At 49.3% G+C, this 17,068-nt stretch overlaps 1 protein-coding gene across 1 annotated transcript in view; it reads left to right on the top strand.

Moving 5' to 3' along the window:
- EPHB1 (EPH receptor B1) overlaps positions 1 to 17,068 on the top strand; it is a 414,325-nt gene that overhangs the window by 115,238 nt on the left and 282,019 nt on the right. The window contains exon 2 of the mRNA XM_069473212.1: positions 9,759 to 9,823. Within this exon, the coding sequence (XP_069329313.1) occupies positions 9,759 to 9,823 (65 nt within the window). The remainder of the gene's footprint in view (positions 1 to 9,758; positions 9,824 to 17,068) is intronic.

The following is a 17,068-nucleotide window of genomic DNA, read 5'->3' as shown; positions in this document are numbered from 1 at the left end:
AATCAAAAGTGTAGTTTATTATATCTCAAATGAGAAGGAGTACAATTAATCAAAGTACGTGCCTAAACTATCGACACAGTTTTGCCATCTTTAACGGTAGCTTGTTTATGCCAGCAGCAAAGCCTGGAGAGCAAATGGCAATGAAATCACGAAAGGCGTTTTCCACAGCTTGCTGAGAATGAACGTTTTTCCTTGCATGAAGTGATCCAAAGCCTGGAAGAAGTGGTAGTCATCTGATGCAAGGTCTGGTGAATACGGTGGATGACAGAGTTTCCAAGTCCAGCTTCTGTAGTCTGAGCAGTGTTGTTTATGCAACATGTGGTCGATTGTTGTCTTGCAAGAGGCTTGGCCTGTCTCTATTGACCAATTTCATCTGCTTGATTGCAAGCATCCTATCATTTCATCCAACTGGTTGCAGTAGACATCCACTGTACTCGACTGACCAGGTCTCATGAAGCTGTAGTGGATAATACCAGCGCTGGACCACCAAACAGACACCATTAGCTTTTTTTGATGAATATTCTGTTTTAGAATGTGTTTTGGCACTTCATCTTTATCCAACCATTGTGCCAAATGCTTGAGATTGTCAAAAAGAATCCATTTTTCATCATACATCACAATACGGTATAGAAATGGTTCGCCTTTATGTCATGACAGCAAAGAAAGGCAAGCTTTGAGGTGGTTTCTTTTCTGATGCTCGTTTAATTCATGCAAAGCCCATCTATCCAGCTTCTTTACCTTGCCAATTTGTTTCAAATAGTCCAATATTACTGGAATAGTACGTCAAACCTTGCTGCTAATTCACGCATCAGTTGAGATGAATTTGCTTCCACTATAGCTTTCAGCTCATCATTATCCACCTTGGTCTCAGGTCACCCACATGGCTCATTTTCAAGATTAAAATCACCAGAACAGAGCTTCTCAAACCATCAATGTACTGTGCGTTCGTTAGCCACATCCTTCCTAAACACTTCGTTGATATTTCGAGCTGTCTGGGCTGCACTGGTTCCATGATGGAACTCATATTAGAAAATAACACAAATTTTTTCTATGATTTCACAAAAATTGCTCTAAAAAGAATCTGAAAGATAATCACAAGCCAAACCATGAGTTTGAAAGACTGAGGATATACCTTCACAATAAAAATAAAACTAGAAGTGTAAAAGTAAAATGTCAGAGATATCAATTGTCAAACTTAGTACTTAAGGAAATCAGACATTTCATACTTAATCTGTCCTGGCTCCAGAAGTCCTCTTTAGTTTCTTGTCGTGTTTCTCAGATATCACCCTCAGAACTAGGAGCAGAAGAGACACCCCGAGCCAGAGAGGTAAAGGACCCTCACAAGCCAGATACCAAGTCCAAAGCTGGCTGAGCATAGACCACAACCTTTCTGGGGCTTATTCCAGCTTTTTCGCAGCTCCGTACACTGAACAGACGTTGTCATGTCCCGGCGCTCTTGTCTGCTTCCTGGGAGCTGACCTTGGAGGAGCCCTTGGAGGAAGGGAAGTCAGAACCATGTCTCTGGGCCTTCTCATTTGCTCATGGGCTATGCCTCCTGGGAACCCAGACCAGCTCTAGAGCCCATCCCAACTCCTTGAGGCACATTGCTATGCTCTGACCCATCTAAGCTGTGGCTTCTTCCTACTTAAAAACCATAATTAATTGCACCTTGAAACATAAAAGAAACAGAAGGAGAAGGGCGTGGTGGGGAGGACTGTGCTGATCTGTATGTCCTTTAAAAGAGCAAATTTCACAGCTTGTTTTATAATTTAAATGCCTGCTTAGACTCATTCAATCAGTCAGTCATTCAGCAGATGGGTTGGGTTGGCTCATTCAGTTTCTTCAGACTTGTTTCTCTTCCTCACGGCCGGCCGTTACTACACATCAGTCAATGGAGATTTATATAATAATAGCTTCCATTTGCCTAGCGTTTTACACTTGGCAAGGACAGTAAATAAATGTTAGTCAAATTGAGTGTTCCTAAATGAGTGTTCCTAAGAAAACACAGAGCGTCTTTCTGGGCTTGGCCCCATTGGCTCAGGGCAGGATGCAGGAAGGAAAGCGTCTACCTGTGTTACAAGTGAGGGCTCTGACACTCAGATGTGACTTGATCTGCTGTCAATTGTGGAGCTGGGACTTTGAACCCAGATCTCAGGGTTTAGTGACCATTCATATTTTATGAGCGCATCTGACTAGCTCTGTGGGACACAAGTCACAGCTCTGCCCTCTCAAGGTGCTTAGAATATACTTGAGGAGACAAAACCCAAAGCAATAACTAAAACCATTCAAACAGCACAAGTTATTTAGAGAAAGGATGACCTCCAAGGGCGAGTCTTGAAATCTAAGATTTCAGGTAGAGAGAGAGGTAGAGGAAGACATTCAAGGCAAAAGAAACAATGTGAGCAAAAACAGGGAGCTGGAAGAAAGGATTTCCTTTGGCGAATTGAAGATCAGTTTGGAAGACGTGGGTTTGGATCAGAAGGCTCTTTCTTGAAGGCCAGATGTTTGTAGCGTACCTTGGAGTTAGTGGAGAGACTTTGAGAATCATAAAGTAGAGGGGTGAGACATGATGAAAGAGGTGTTTTTTTAAGATTGGTTAAATTTTTATTTCTGAATTTGGCCTTGTAAAGCAGCATAATAATGAGGAAGATCGTCTGCAAACAGCATCCCTGACCCAGCAGCGGTTGCATCTTCCCTTCCTGCCTTCATACATGGATGGATTCCTGTTCCACTCAGTGGAATCCCTGTCCCAAGTTGCATCTGTGCAGTGCACGTGTTCTGTTTCCTGCTTTATGTTTTACTGCTCACATTGTGCACGCTGCTACACTGTCTTCACAGCCCTCCAGGAGTGTGAACGTGCTCTGCCGTACTTCCTCCTTCCCCTATAGGTGGGCTGGTCCAGTTTTTCTCATATTCTAGGTAATAAAGTAATGAACATCTTCATGTATAGGGAATTATATCCCTTGGATGAATTCTTGGGAGTGAAATTACTGGGTGGCCAGAGGATCTGAGATTTCATAAGGTTTTCTTTAATGTGGCCATGTTACTTCCAAAAAGCTGAACAACTTACATCGGTGTCAGAGGATGAGGTTGGCAGCTGCATGGAAAACAGTTCAGATGGGGCCTTCTGGATGAGATGCCAGTTAGGAGGTGGTTGCAGGAGTCCCAGTGTGGAGGAACAAAGCCCTGGACTCAGACATGTGGCTGAGAGTGGAAAGGAATATCCAGCAGATCAGGATGCTGCAAAGAAAGAGTCATTGGAATGTGGTGAATAATCTGATGAGAGACAAAGGGAGAGAAAGAAATCAAGGAAAAACGCCTCTGAGGTTTCACACCTGGGCTCCAGGGAAGAATGGTAGGAGAATTTTGAAGGGGGTCAGTGTGAAGAAGAAGGAAAGAATTGATGTAGGGGGAAGATTTAGATGATGGTAGACACATAGGAGATGGAACACTTACTTCAACCTTGCCTAGGTGTGCTGGGCTAGGCACTGCTCATGCTAGAACACAGACCCTTGGGCTTAGCTGGTGCCCTTCACAGTTCATGGTCAACCAACCCCATCCCCAGATTGAGAGTCCGCAAAGCCTCTCCTTCCCCCAGTCCAGGCAGGCAGCTTGAGGCCAGTTCATAGGGCAAGGGATGAGATGACAGGCAGGCCAGCCTGCACTGGCAGCAGGAGATCTGGGCATGGTGTGGAGTTGGGGCTTAGATGCCTTTGGTGCTGGGCCCCTGCCACGGGGCTGGGGATCAAGGGGGCAGCAGACAACCTGAGGAGCCATGTGGGCATCATCCAGGAGTTCTGTGCCAGCAGGGCTGGCCTGTCCAGTGGGCAGGGCATGTGAAGACCAGGTCTGCAGGGCAGAGCAGGGACCCATGGGAAAGGCAGAGGGCCTAGCCGTGCAAACTCTCGGCACCCAGAGCAGTCTGGATGTGGGACTAGGGGGTATTGTTTTATTATTTAATATATCCTATTCTTGCCAGCATGGACTCGATCTTAGGGCAAGAGTGTATGTGTGTGCGTGTGTGTGAAGGATGTTGGTCCCTGTGCTGCCAACAGCCAAGGGCTGGGGAAAGGAGGGAGAAAGTGCCAGCTGCCTCCCAGCCCCCATGCACCTGCCATTTCATTCAGTATTCACACTGTCCCTAGGATTCCAACTTCCTGCCGCTCACTGAGGCTATAATTGCAGATTTATTTGTGTGGTTATTGGATTAATTTCTGTTTCCCATGTGACTGCACGCTCCCTGAGGCCTGGGCTGTCTGTCTATTCTCTGCTCTATCGCTGGCGCCTGCACAGTCCCCACCCACCTCCATGGGAGCTACTCAGAAATCCTGTGTTAAATGGACACCTGGACCCCTTTCTACCACCTTGCAGCCCTCTTCCAAGGATCCTTTGTGAAGACTGAGGGAGGGAATTGGGGCTGCCTTGTGCCCTCACTGCAGTGGGCCAACTTTCAGCTCCTTGCATTTGCATGACAGGAGCTTTCTTCTTGAACTATCCATGATGTGGCTTCCAGGCTTAAGAAGTTCTGTGGGCCTCAGAGGGCCACACAGGGAAATGACTGCATGGGGGCACTGTCCTGTCCCTCCTGGGAGGTCTGTGGACTTACCTTATCGAATACACATGAGACACTGCGTAGAGAAAGCCTGGAAGCCACTACTCCATCTGTCTGTATATGTTGTTGTATTTTGTTACCACTATAGAAGGACACTGTAAATACTTCAGCTGAATATCTGATGAATGTCTCTTCAAAGAGAATGGCAGAGCTGTAAGAAGCGGGTTTATTTATCTCTCTTTCACCATGATGGGTATCTAATTTTTCCCAAATGTCAGTCCTTGCTAAGGTGCCAATCCAGACAGAAACAGAAACTGCCTACAGAGCCAGGCAGCGGCTGCCTCTTCTTCCTCATAGGTGCTCAGACCTGGCCCCACCACCCACACCGCAGGCAGTGACCCCGCTGAGGGTTTCCATACTGACACCTCTACAGGGAAATGTTCTCTGGGAAAATGAGATCTCTCTGCCAGGTTCTTATGGACACATCCTTCTCGGGTTCTTGACAGCCAAGCCAACCCTAGCCAGAAGCCCCTCTGCCTCCCCTGTCGGCCTCACTATCTTCCCAGATCTCCAGCCTGTTCGGGGTTGGCTCCCGCCTGCTCCTTTCAGCTTGTCTTTGCCCTCCTCTTATTGCCCCTGGGGTCACTCTCCCATCTCTGTCCCAGGAGACGGGGGAGATATTCCATTCTGCCTTCCCCATCACTGCCCACCCCCACCCAGGAGACCACAAGTGTCTCCCTCTGGCCTGCTTCTCCCTCTGGGGACAGGCTTACTTATCTCCCAAATGCAGAAGAATTGTGCCTATTCCCTTTAGTTTTCCAGTCGCCTTCTCATGGGCTCGGCCAGAATAGGATGCCAGGTATGACTTTGTCCTTCCCTTACCTAAGCCAACATTTCCTCTAGGGCACACTCCAATTTGTGTGGGGATCTAGCCCCAGCATGTATTACTCCTTGGTCTTCACAACAGTGCAAGGAAGAAAGTAGATTAGATATAGTTAGATAGCTAACACCATTATATTCTTATAGATACCTTATAGTTATCGTATAGAAGATACCATGTCATCAGATTCTTTTCATAGCTAAGGAGACTGAAACTTGGAGTGACTAAGTTATAATAATAATAATAATACCACGTGTTTTTCAGTGCTTTAGCTCACTCAGCCTCCCCCTCCCCAATAATTCTGTGTGCTAGCCAGCAATCGCCCCATTCTGTGGATGAGAAGGCGGCGGGAGAGAGAGGGGCAGGGGGAAAGAGAGAGGGGGAGGAGAGGCAGAGGGCTGGGGGAGGTTGTATGATGTGAACAAGGTCACGTGTCCACTAAGTGGTGGAAGTGGGACCTGGACCCGGGCTGGCCACCCCACACTGTGTGTGCCCTTCCGTCGCCCCCACCCCCACCCCGGGCAGTGAGTCAGTGCTCCCGGAGGGCAGAGGCCAGGTGGTGGGCGTGGGTCCCAGAGTCATGTCCCCTGTAGGCGTCTTTGGATCTGACAGCAGCACATGCACTTCCAGCTGGTTTGGTCCCTGTGCCACGGTGTGAGAGCAGACGTGATGGTAAATATTTAATTGTGCTTCCACCATAACTTTCTTCCAGAACTCTCAATATGCTTTATAAATGCAAATGAGCGCTCTCTTCCTCTCCAGGGAGATGTAAACCTCCTCAAATCACTTTTACTCAGCCCCCACCAGAGTGTAGTACCATCATCAGGAGTGCTCAGTGCCAGGAAAGAAACTGCCCTTAATCATATCGAGTGGATGGATTACGGTGTTGTGGTCTTCTGTCTCCAAGGTGGGCAGGATATAAAGAAATGGATTCCTCTTTCTGCAAATTCTGTCCAACACGGTGGATGGAAAGCATTATTTAGAAGCAGATTAATTACAGCCTGAAGCAGATGACTATGACCATTATGGAGTCTTAGACTATATTTATGGGGTTAACAGAACAAAGAAGTCCTTAGAAGATTTAGGAGTAAAGGTTGATTCTTGTTTTTGATGCTGGACTCTGTTTCTCTCACTCAGCGTCCTCTGTCTGCTCACTGCTCCTTCAACATGATCCTGTTGTTGGGTTGGGGGATGCATTATTCTGGGAGTTTTTGTGGCTTTGTCTTTATGAGCAGGGACCCCCCCATTCCTGCTCTACCCAGAGGTTTAGCAGAGCCCCTGGAAGCACAGGTCTGCCTGGTGGACCATGCAGTGAGATTTGAGGCTATGGGGTCAGGGTGGAGAGCTGTGTGACTTTGCAGAAAGCGCTGCACCTTTCTGTGCGCTGGTTCCCAACTCTGCCACATGGGTTCAGTTGCTCCTGCTTCAGGCCCACCTGGCAGAGGCATTTTAATAATCATGGAGATGAGTTTCTACAGAGCCTCATGGAGTGTCTTCTGAGAAGTGTATTATGTAAATGTGGTGTGTCATTATGATCATAATTAGTGCTGTGAAGTGGAGATGAGGGTGGAGGGAGGGTTGCTCCATGCGGGGACCGGCCTCCCCAGCTGTCAGAAGAATTGGGGGAGAAAACAAACTCCCGAAGCCTGCTTCAGCGCTTGTGTTCCTTCAGGTATGCACAGAGTATGACTCTTAGTCCAAACCTAAACTCAAATTGAGTGAGAAAATGCAGCTTGCTTTATTTACTTTAACTCCTGGCAGTTTCCAGTTTGAGCCCCCATTCCACGGGGTTGGCATAAGTGCTGTCTGGGTTACAGGCAGGCTACATAGTGTTCAGTTGCTGAGGGAGGAGCACCCTGGCTCTGTTGGCTCCTGTCCACACAGGTACCCACTGAGATGCCCCGGACCCCACCTGACCCTGGCTTATAGCCTATTCAAGTCACCCCTGGGTGGTCTGAGCCCCCTTCCTTAGACCCATCAGGCCCTCAGGCTCCCTGTGCTCCCTTAACTGCCACACCAGCCTCACTGCCCTGGGATGCTGTATGTCCAAGGCCCTGTGTTCTGGACAGATGCCTGCCATTTCTCCCTGGGGGCGCAGCTCTCTGGGATTGAGCACTGGGCAATGAGAGAATAGGGAGCCACTTTTCTCAGCACAGCTCCTCACTAATCACTTCTGTTTTCGTTCTCTCAGTCCCCGCCCATAGGCAGTCCTTCCCAAACCTCTGGTTTATGCCAGAAGTCCTTCTGGTTCACAATGGGCCCGAGATTTTGTAACTGCATTCTGCATTCACATCTCCTCCCGGCAGCAGTGAATGTGGAACAGCTGTTCACATGGTAGGAACGGACGGCGGGGGACACAGAGGAGAAAAAAACCCAAAACAACACATCATTTGTATTTTACCCACCCCTGTTTGCTGAGCACCTATGCAGCTGGGATGTGCTGTGTCTGTTCCTTTGATACATACTCTGGGGAATTCTGGGCAGTAAGACCCCTCCATCAGCCTATATGGCACCACTGTGTAAATTTTAAAAGGTGTCCCTCTGGAGCAGTTGGATATCCACTTGAAAAAAAGTTCATTGATCCATACCTTTCACCTTATATAAAAATTAACTCAAAATAAATTATAAACCTAAGTAGGAGAAAAATATTTGTGACCTTGGGTTAGGCAAAGATTTCTCAGATATAACACTAAACCACAAAAGGAATAATTGAGAAGATAGATTTTATCAAATTAAAACTTCTGCTTTTTGAAAGACTCTGTTAAGGAAATGAAACTATCATCCACAGAGTAGGAGACAATATTTGCAAAGGGCTTGTATTTAGAATACATAAAGAACTCTCAAAATCAATAAGAAAATAAAACAACCCAATTTTAAAAATGGGAAAAATATTTGAATAGACACTTCACCAAAGAAGATATATGGATGGCAAATAAACATGTGACAAAATGTTCAACATCATTCATCAATAAGGAAGTGAGAATTAGAACCATAATGGTGTACTGCTGCACACGTAATAAAATGGCTAAAATTGAAAACAGCTGATCATGCCAAATGTCAGTGAAAATATGGAGGAAATGGCACTCTCATACTCCCATGTAATAGCTCAAAACTGAAAGCAACAGGTGAATGGGCAAACAAATGGTGGTATGTCATACAATGGAGTACTACTCAGCAACAAAAAAGAATGAACTATTGGTGTACACAACATGGATGAGTCTTAAAACAACTATGCTGAGTGAAAGAAGTCAGATTTTTTTAAAAAGTATATACTATATGATTCCATTTGTATAAAATTTGATAAAATTCCATTTAGTCTATAGTGACAGGAAGCAGATCAGTCATTGCCTGGGACAGGGACAGAGTGGGTTGGGAGCAGGAGGGAGGGAAGTATTACAAAGGGACTAAGGAGACTTTCGGGAGTGATGGGTATATTTATTATCTTGATTGTGGTGATGGTTTCATGGGTATAAATACACATCAAAACTTACCAGGCTGTATACTTTAAACATGTGCAGTTTACCCTGCTGGCTCCCAGGAGCTCACGGCAGAGGTGGGGCACCTGTCTGTCCCTTGCTGAGGCCAGGGGGAGATTGGTGCCCAGGGAGCTGGCTGCTGCACCACCCTCACCACATCACTGCCGGCACAGAAGGCAGCTGGGGTGTGAGATGTGGGTTGTGGTTTGGATGAAGCCTTTGCCAAAGCTGCTTGAGACATTTGGCAAAGTCTTGGGGAAAGAGGTGAGTGTGTGTCTGGGCCCAGGGGCAAAGGGACCTGTAGGATGGTGGACGAGTTGATGGGAAGTTACCCAAAGGTGCCTACACAGAACCCTGACGGGGAGGCAGAGGAGAGCATGTGGGGAGGAAGGAAGGCAGACAGAGGTCGTAGAAGCAGCGCAGTGGGGAGCAGGGGGGGCAAAAGAGGTGGCCCAAGAAGGCCTGAAGAAGGAATTAAATTTGGCTACATGGTCAACATGGCCTTGGAAGAGCCTCTGGGTTGAGTAATCTGGGAGGAAGCTGGACCTTAAGGGTAAAGGGGTGGGTGGGCAGATGACTTTGGCCCATGCAGGAGGCTCAGGGTCACTAGGGAAAGAGCACTGGATGTAGCCTCAGCAGACCTGAGGTCCGTGTCCAGCTCTGCCATGAGCGGCATGATCTCAGCAGCCTTTTGCTTTTCTGAGCCTTGGGCTTCGTAGGGGGCCTGGGCTTAAAGATGCCCAAAGACCTTTTAAGCGCTGACACTTACTATCGTAAATAACTTTGTGAACATAAGGGCCACTGTCTAGCAATCCTCTGACTCATCGATTGTTTTCATTTTGATCTACAGAAACATTAATGGACACCAGGACAGCTACCGCAGAGCTGGGCTGGACAGCCAATCCTGCCTCAGGGGTGAGTGTCAAAGCATCCGCCCTGCAATCCTGCTGTGAGCTCCTGGGCCCATAGGATGCCCAGGGGGAAAGGAGCCGTCCCAGAGTGGTGCATGTGAGGAGTGGAATATAGGTGTGAATGGCTGTGTCCACTGCTTATCCACGGAGAGGCAGCACCAGGGGTCTCAGACCTGAGCTACTGCCTCGTGTGGTGATGTAGGCCACCTCTTGACACAGTCCTCTCAGAGAGCTGGCTGCCAGGCAACTAGGGCCACAGCTGTGTGGGACAGGGGCACTCAGGTTAGTGGCACTGGGGCAGAATGGAGATCTGCAGCAAGGGCTGCAGCAAGGGCAAGGGCGGGAGGGAGGAGCTGGAGTTCAGGAGGGCTGAGGCCCTCTGTCACCTGGAGCTTGCCTTAGAAAGACATTCTTGACTCATTTGTTCGGTGTTCATGCACCTGGCCAGACCTGTAGCTATAAAGATGGGAAAGCCTTGAGGAGCTCATGACCTCCTGTGGGGACCAACATGTTTATGAATAGGCTGGGGCACATCTCCCCTTTGTGGCCCTGGAAAGATTAACAGGCAGGTATGGGCACAGAGCTGGGAGTGAGAAACCACAGAGGGAGGCAAGAAGCCTTAATAGAGAAGGTGCTGGGTTTTGGAGAGTGAGTAGGAGTTTGGCAAGTGATGAAGGGAGAGTCTGGAAAGATGTTCCAAGGAGGAGGAGTGGCTGGTTCATGGGGATGACATCATGAAAAGACGTAAGAGGGAAGAGTTTGTGTGTCTGGAACACGGCAGAGGGTTGATACTGCTGAGATAGGGCCGGGGGTGAGTTGGAAGGAGGCACGGTGGTGACAGGTTATGACTGCCATGCAAAGCAGGGAACACAGATTTTATCCTGTAGATAATGCAGAGATCGTGGGCAGGAGAAGAAATGGTCACACTTGCTGACGGGATTGTGGAGAACAGTTGAGAGAAAAGCATTAATGGGTTCTTTCAGCTGTCTTAGATGTGTCAGAAGTTTGAGGTTAAAATGAGATACTCAGAGACCAGTTTGGGAGAAGTTAGGGAGGAAGAACTGGCAATGGCTGGACTATGGCAGGAGGGAGAGGGAGAGAGAGGAGGTGGATGCAGCTTCATGTTTCTGGCTTGGGCAATTCGCTAACTTCAGGGCTCAGTTACAAAGGAAGAAGACAGGAGGAGGAGGGCGTGGGCTTTTCATCCTATGCAGGGGTGACATTAGGCTGGGGCAGGGTGGCCCTGACCCCCTCACCTGCCCCAGACCTCCTCTCTTCATCCCATCCCAGTAGCCTCTGCACCCTGGAAGTCATCTCCAGCATAGCCCATCAGAGCAGTCCTAACACGCCTTTGTTCTGCCACAGGGACAGGATGAAGTGGCATTCCACAAAGCAGGGCACAGGGATGGGGCAGAGCCTGCCTACTCAGAACCAGTCCAAGTCCTGCCAGGAACACAGTGGGCAATGAGAGAAGCTTCCCACTCCTGCCTGGGACTTCATGTAAAGCTGATGAGGCGGCAGCTCTTCCAGGTCGCCTGGATATTAAGAACCTGCCATCTTTTACAAATTATGTTATTGTTTGACGGCTGTGTATTTCCATAAGGCATCGACTTGATTTATGGTTAATTTCCCCTTGATTTTTGTATACAACACCTGCCTTCTTTAAACTTCTGCTCTTCTTTCCCAAGGAAGATTCTCCTTGAGGGAGATACTCAAAGTCAAGTAATGCCCTTTAGAGACAACAGCTGGCTGCTCTCCCGCATGCTACACGCATGCTCAGCCGCCTTTCCCCCACTCTTCTGGAGGGGACATGCAACCAGACAGTTCTTCTCCTGGTGCCCTGAGGAGCTTCTGTGCCTGTCTGGGCTATAGTGGCCAGGGGGAGGGTTAGGCTGGCCCTTGGCCTGGGCCAGGAGGGAGGACTGCAGGACTGTGCTTCCGTGCCAGGCCCGCATGTCTTCTCCGTCTGCACTCGTCCTGGACATTCTATGAACACACGGTGACCCCCAAGTTTGCATCCCTTGCCCAGGCTCACATACCTAACTGCCACATCTTTCACTGGGTGCCCATGGGCATGCTAGTCTCAGCGTGGCCCTAGCAGAATCCACCCCCTTCCCTTCCCCTACTCACAGGGACTGTCCTCCACCTTAGCAGATTGTAAAGGCCAGAAACTGGGAGTGATTCTCCACTTCTCCTTCATCATCTTCAGACCTCTGTTCACTTGGCCCACCCTCAGGGACACCTCTGCATTCCCAGCCATGCTGGAGCCCCCATCATGGGTCTTCTCAGTGCCAGGGAGCTTTCCCAAGAACACCACTTACAGTTCCAAATTGTACATCTCCATGTGTTAGTATTTGATTCATGCCTTCCCCGCCCCAGTCATATTATAACCTCCGCAGTGGCCAGGACTCTGTGCTCACTCACCACTGGACTCTTGCACATAGTTTGCCACCCAACTCCATGTACAGCTGCTGAGAGTTTCTGATTGGGCAGGTGGGTGGATGATGGTGCCCTCCTTGGAGAGGAAGGACACAGGAAGAGGAGCGTGCTTGGCTGGGAAGAGGCTGAGTCAATCTGGGACCTGCTGAGCTTAAAGTGTCTCTGGGGTACCCACAGGGAGGTGCATCATCAGTGTTTGGCTTACGGGCAGTGGAATCAGAAGGTGGCCCTGCATCAGAGGGATGGGAGCCCCAGGTGTGGCTGCGGTCTCCCAGGGAGCGTGTCTGGAGGGGAAAGAGGCAGAAGCTTTGGGTGGATAAGCTGCACTGAAGTGGCGAGTGGAGACTGGGAAGGAGTGGCTCTGGGACAGGAGAAAGCCAAGTGAGGGTCTAGTTGTAGGAGCCAAGGCAGGGTCTGTTGGGGGAAGAGGGTACAAAAGTGGCAAAGGCTGCTGGGTGCTGAACATTTACACTGGGTTTAGCTTCAGTGACCCTAGGGTGACCTATATGGATAATTTCAGAGCCCAGGGTAGGAAGCCAGGAAGCAGAGAGTTGGCGCATCAGCAGGAGGTGAGGAGATAGAGACAACAGTTTGAGAAGGGGAGGGAGACAGAGCATGGGACACGGAGGAACAGGTAGGTTGTGGGTACATTTGCCTTTTACAGGAAGGAATGTTCTTTTCCTATTGAGATGGCAGGACAGAGATAAAGATGCCTATAGAGAAATGAGATTGCTTGGGTTTGGTGACAGAAGACATAAAATGGAAAATTCTGAGGCCGAGTGTGGTGGCTCACACCTGCAATCTTAGCACCCTGGGAGGCCAAGGCGGGAGGATTGCTTGAGCTCAGGAGTTTGAGACCAGCCTGAGCAGGAGTGAGACCCCACCTCTACTAAAAATAGTAAAAATTAGCCGGTGTCGTGGTGCACACCTGTAGTCCCAGCTACTCGGGAGGCTGAGGTGGGAGGATCGCTTGAGCCCAGGAGTCTGAGGTTGCTGTGAGCTAGGCTGATGCCATGGCACTTTAGCCCAGGGGACAGAGTGATACTCTGTCTCAAAAAAAAAAAAAAAAAAAGAAAAAGAAAAAGAAAATTCTCTCAACTTCCTGTCTTCTCTCTGAGGTTGGAGTTGAGGTTTGGAGATTGAGGGGTGGGGACTCTTGGGGCACAGGTTTGGGAAGATGGAGAAGGTTTGAACTAACACTGCTGAGAGCTGGAGAGAGGCTAGCCTGTCTAGGAGGAATGTGGCCAGAGTAAGGGCGAGTTGTGGATGAAGGCCATTGAAGGCCATGCACTGGTGGTGGCCTACAGGCCTCCTGCTCTTGACTCTCCCTGGGGAGCTATGGCTAGGAGTCATCCAGAGTTACAGCAGTATGAGAAAGAATGGAGGACTGCAGGGGTAAGGAGCTGAAGACGTTGGCAGGAGCATTGGCATCTTGTAGCATGGCATCCCTCCAGCAGGAGGGAGAGTGAAGCCAGGAGGGACTGAGCCATTGTGACCAGTTCAGGGGCCACAGAGGCAGGTCTCAGTGAGGCTGAGGAGCAGGTGTGGTGGTGTGGCTGGGACTGGAGGGGACTGGAGGCCTTGGAGTCAGTCAGGGCTTGGGTTTAAGGCAAGCAGAGTCCTTCTGGGTGAAGAGGAGGTCCAGAGCGGGGACAGGGTGTGAGCCACTGGAGCAGAGGAGGTGAACTTCATGATGCTGAGGAGCTCAGGTGTGTCAAGCCAGGAGGCTGGGTGGATGGTACCTCTTGCTGGGACCTCATGGGGAGGATAGTGGGTGGGACCTCTCAGCCCAGAAAGAAGGCTTCAGGTTGTCTCCCTTCAGTCAGGATAACACACACGCGTGTTTAAGATAGAGAGGGGGGTTGTTGTCTTGGAAGCCTGGAGGGAATGGGGTTTGCCCCATCCAGAGGAGGCAGCACAATGCTGCCAGACACCCCAGCTGTCATTGCAACGGACCCCGTCCACAGGGCATGGCCTGTGTGGTGAGCTTCCCAGAAAGAGGCCAAGGGATCTTCCTTTTATGGGGCTAACTGGGTGCCTTCACTGCTGTACTTGAGGACAGCCAGATGTGGGAAGGGGTTGGACCACTCACTTACACAAAGTCCACAAATCATTTTCAGTTATGTTGCTGGGAAGCTGACCATAATGTTACTTGTCAAACCCAGAAAGTATGCCCAAATTCAAAATACTGGTTTGTAATCTAATTGTAGCACCCTGCCTTTAATTTAAAGCCTTTAGGTTTAATCTGAATCGGGGGCTACCTGGTGAGCAAAGGGAAAGGTAACAAATACATGTATAAAGTCACAAATGCCAGGGAAAGGCTGAGCTCCCACTAAAGGGCTGTTCCAGGGATCCTCACTGTGGTCCCTGGAGACCCCTTCCTCAGGCTGGCTTCTAGCTCTGCGCTGAAAGGCTCCCTGACCTTCACATTTCAGGACTTCTGGGCAGTGCAGGAGTTCAGAGAGGGCCCATGGGTGGACACCCAGCCACACCTGGCCCGGGCAGCATTCTGTACATGGTAATCTTTATGGTCGCACTGTCCTCTCCAGGTTCCAGATGCTGCCTGGCACATTCTTTTCCTTCTCCCTCATGCTCCCCATCCTCAGGTGTCAGCTCTGTTCTATCCCATCGGGGACCACCCCACCCTCCGTGGCTGATGGATGCCCTTTTTTTTTAAGCCCAAAGGGCCTGGTGCCAACTTCTGACATACTGTCTTTCTGTAAGCTCAGCATCTGCTGGTGTGTTGGTCTCTTGCACTGACCAGAGAATGGGTCAGCCCCATCTCTGTGTCCCTGGTGCAGAGCATCAGCTTGGCAGGGGACAAGCTCAAGTAAGTGTTTTGTCTACTGAATAAATAAGTAAGGACTAGACCATTCTTGATACTTCTCTGCATCTTCAATCCTAACCCTGAACTGAGGATATGCTCAATGTAGGTTTATCATAGCCCAATACACTGTAAAAAATTTGTTGTAGGCCACTCAGCACCCCATTGGTTGGCAATATCTTTTTAAAGAGCATAATTAGTGCACCTGGAGCCACCTCTCCTGAGCTAAGCGTGGTAAGGAAGACCAGGACACCCGGAAGAAGGTCCCTGTTGCTTGCAGCGCCCTGCTGTGGCGGATTCCAGAGGCAAGCCTAAAGCCTAAGTCCTTCTGTTAGCCAGGCTTATTTGGCTGCCTTGTTGGAAATCTGAGCCCAAAGATTTTTTTACTTTTGAAGAGCTTGGCCAGGGCTCACTGGCTATTTGCACTTGGGCTGTGATGGTTCCTGTGTTTGTGAGACATGTGGCCTATGTGTAAACATCTACCTGAGTTCTTACCTTCAAAGGGTGTTCCATGGGCTTCTGGATTCTAACTCCATCTGTGCCGCCCTTTGGAGCCACCTTTAGGGCCTGTGACATACTCTGTTGGCTACTATAACACTGGCAAATCTGCACCGAGGGAAGGTGATGTCATAGCGGAAAAATGGAAAATCTGAAGCCAAGCCTGATGAGCCTTTAGGATGAGTAAGCTGGGCTCACACGTGTTCTCTGTGTGTGTGCGTATGTGTGTGCATGTGTGTATGTGTGTATGTATATGTGTGTGTGTGTGAAGTTAAATTAGCTGCGTTCACCTGGTGCCTTTGTAGATAGCTCCTAGAGTTCTGGTGATATTTTCAATAATGAGAGGATTATTGGACTAAGCAGAGAGCGCCTAGAGCAGATCACTGTGAAGGGAACAACATGTATTTGAATGTCCCTGTCTGGTAAATTAACTCCGACACGAGGTGCAGGCCCACAAGTGCAGGCACATTGCTGCTATTCAGTGTCCACGTGGGGCCCGTGCTGCTCGGCAGCCCCTGGCTGTGTCCTCACCAGCCACCGACCCCATGGGACCGAGGAAAGCACACTCAGGAGAGAAATCCACTCTGATAACACCTGGTTCCTTCCAGGGCCAAGCAAAATCAATTAAAATGTGTCTGGTCTGACGGAGGAGAACTTTATGGAGGAGCAGTTACAGCCTCAGGCCTTGGCATCAGATAAACCACTCACACTGGGCTGGGCTGGCCGAGTGGTCTTGAGCCTATCATCGAGACTCTTCGGCCCCAGTGTCCTCCTCTGCTGATGGGGTAAGGGTGGTAACGGTGTCATACATGAGACAATGTCAGTAAAAAGTTGTCCTTGGTAAACACTTAGGAAATGTAGGCATATCACTAACCCTCTGGAGGGCTGAATTTTCTCCTTTCTTTCTTTGATGATTCAATCATGCCAATTAAGACAGAGAAGCCTGAACTAATTTAGGCAAATTTGAGGGAAATTTAGCTCTGGGCAAAGTGAGTTTATGAATGGAATTTCTCTGTATTTGAATTTAAGGACATGCCAGGGGCGGGGGCGGGGAGTTGGTCATACTTTCTCTCACGGGCACCGCTGCAGCTGCACGGGGGCTTGGGAGCTTTGACCTGGTTTCTGATTGCTCGAAGCTGTTCTCACCCTTATTCTCATCCTATGCTTTTGTATCAGCCAGGGCGTTTTGGTGGCCTGCGACAGAACAGCTCAACCTAATCTTGGAGGAAGTATCTTGGCTCATGTAGCTGGATGGTCCAGGGGCTAGTGTGACTTCATGTTTGGGGTGGTCCAGACTAACCATCTCTCCTTTCCTACCCTCTTTTTAGCTCTCTTCTCTGTCCCTCTCTTCTCATCCCCTTTCTCCTCTCTCTACTCCCTGGTGTCGGTTCCATGCTGCAGTTCCTCTTGGTCATAAGATGGCTTTCTGCACAACCCCAGCCCCTACAGCCTCTTTCACCCATGTGCCCTGGGGAAGAACAAACACGT

This window comes from Eulemur rufifrons, chromosome 7 (assembly GCF_041146395.1).
Source record: "Eulemur rufifrons isolate Redbay chromosome 7, OSU_ERuf_1, whole genome shotgun sequence".
Taxonomy (NCBI): Eukaryota; Metazoa; Chordata; class Mammalia; order Primates; family Lemuridae; genus Eulemur; species Eulemur rufifrons.
Note: the sequence above shows the minus strand (reverse complement) of the source record. Positions and strands in the feature narration are given on the sequence as shown.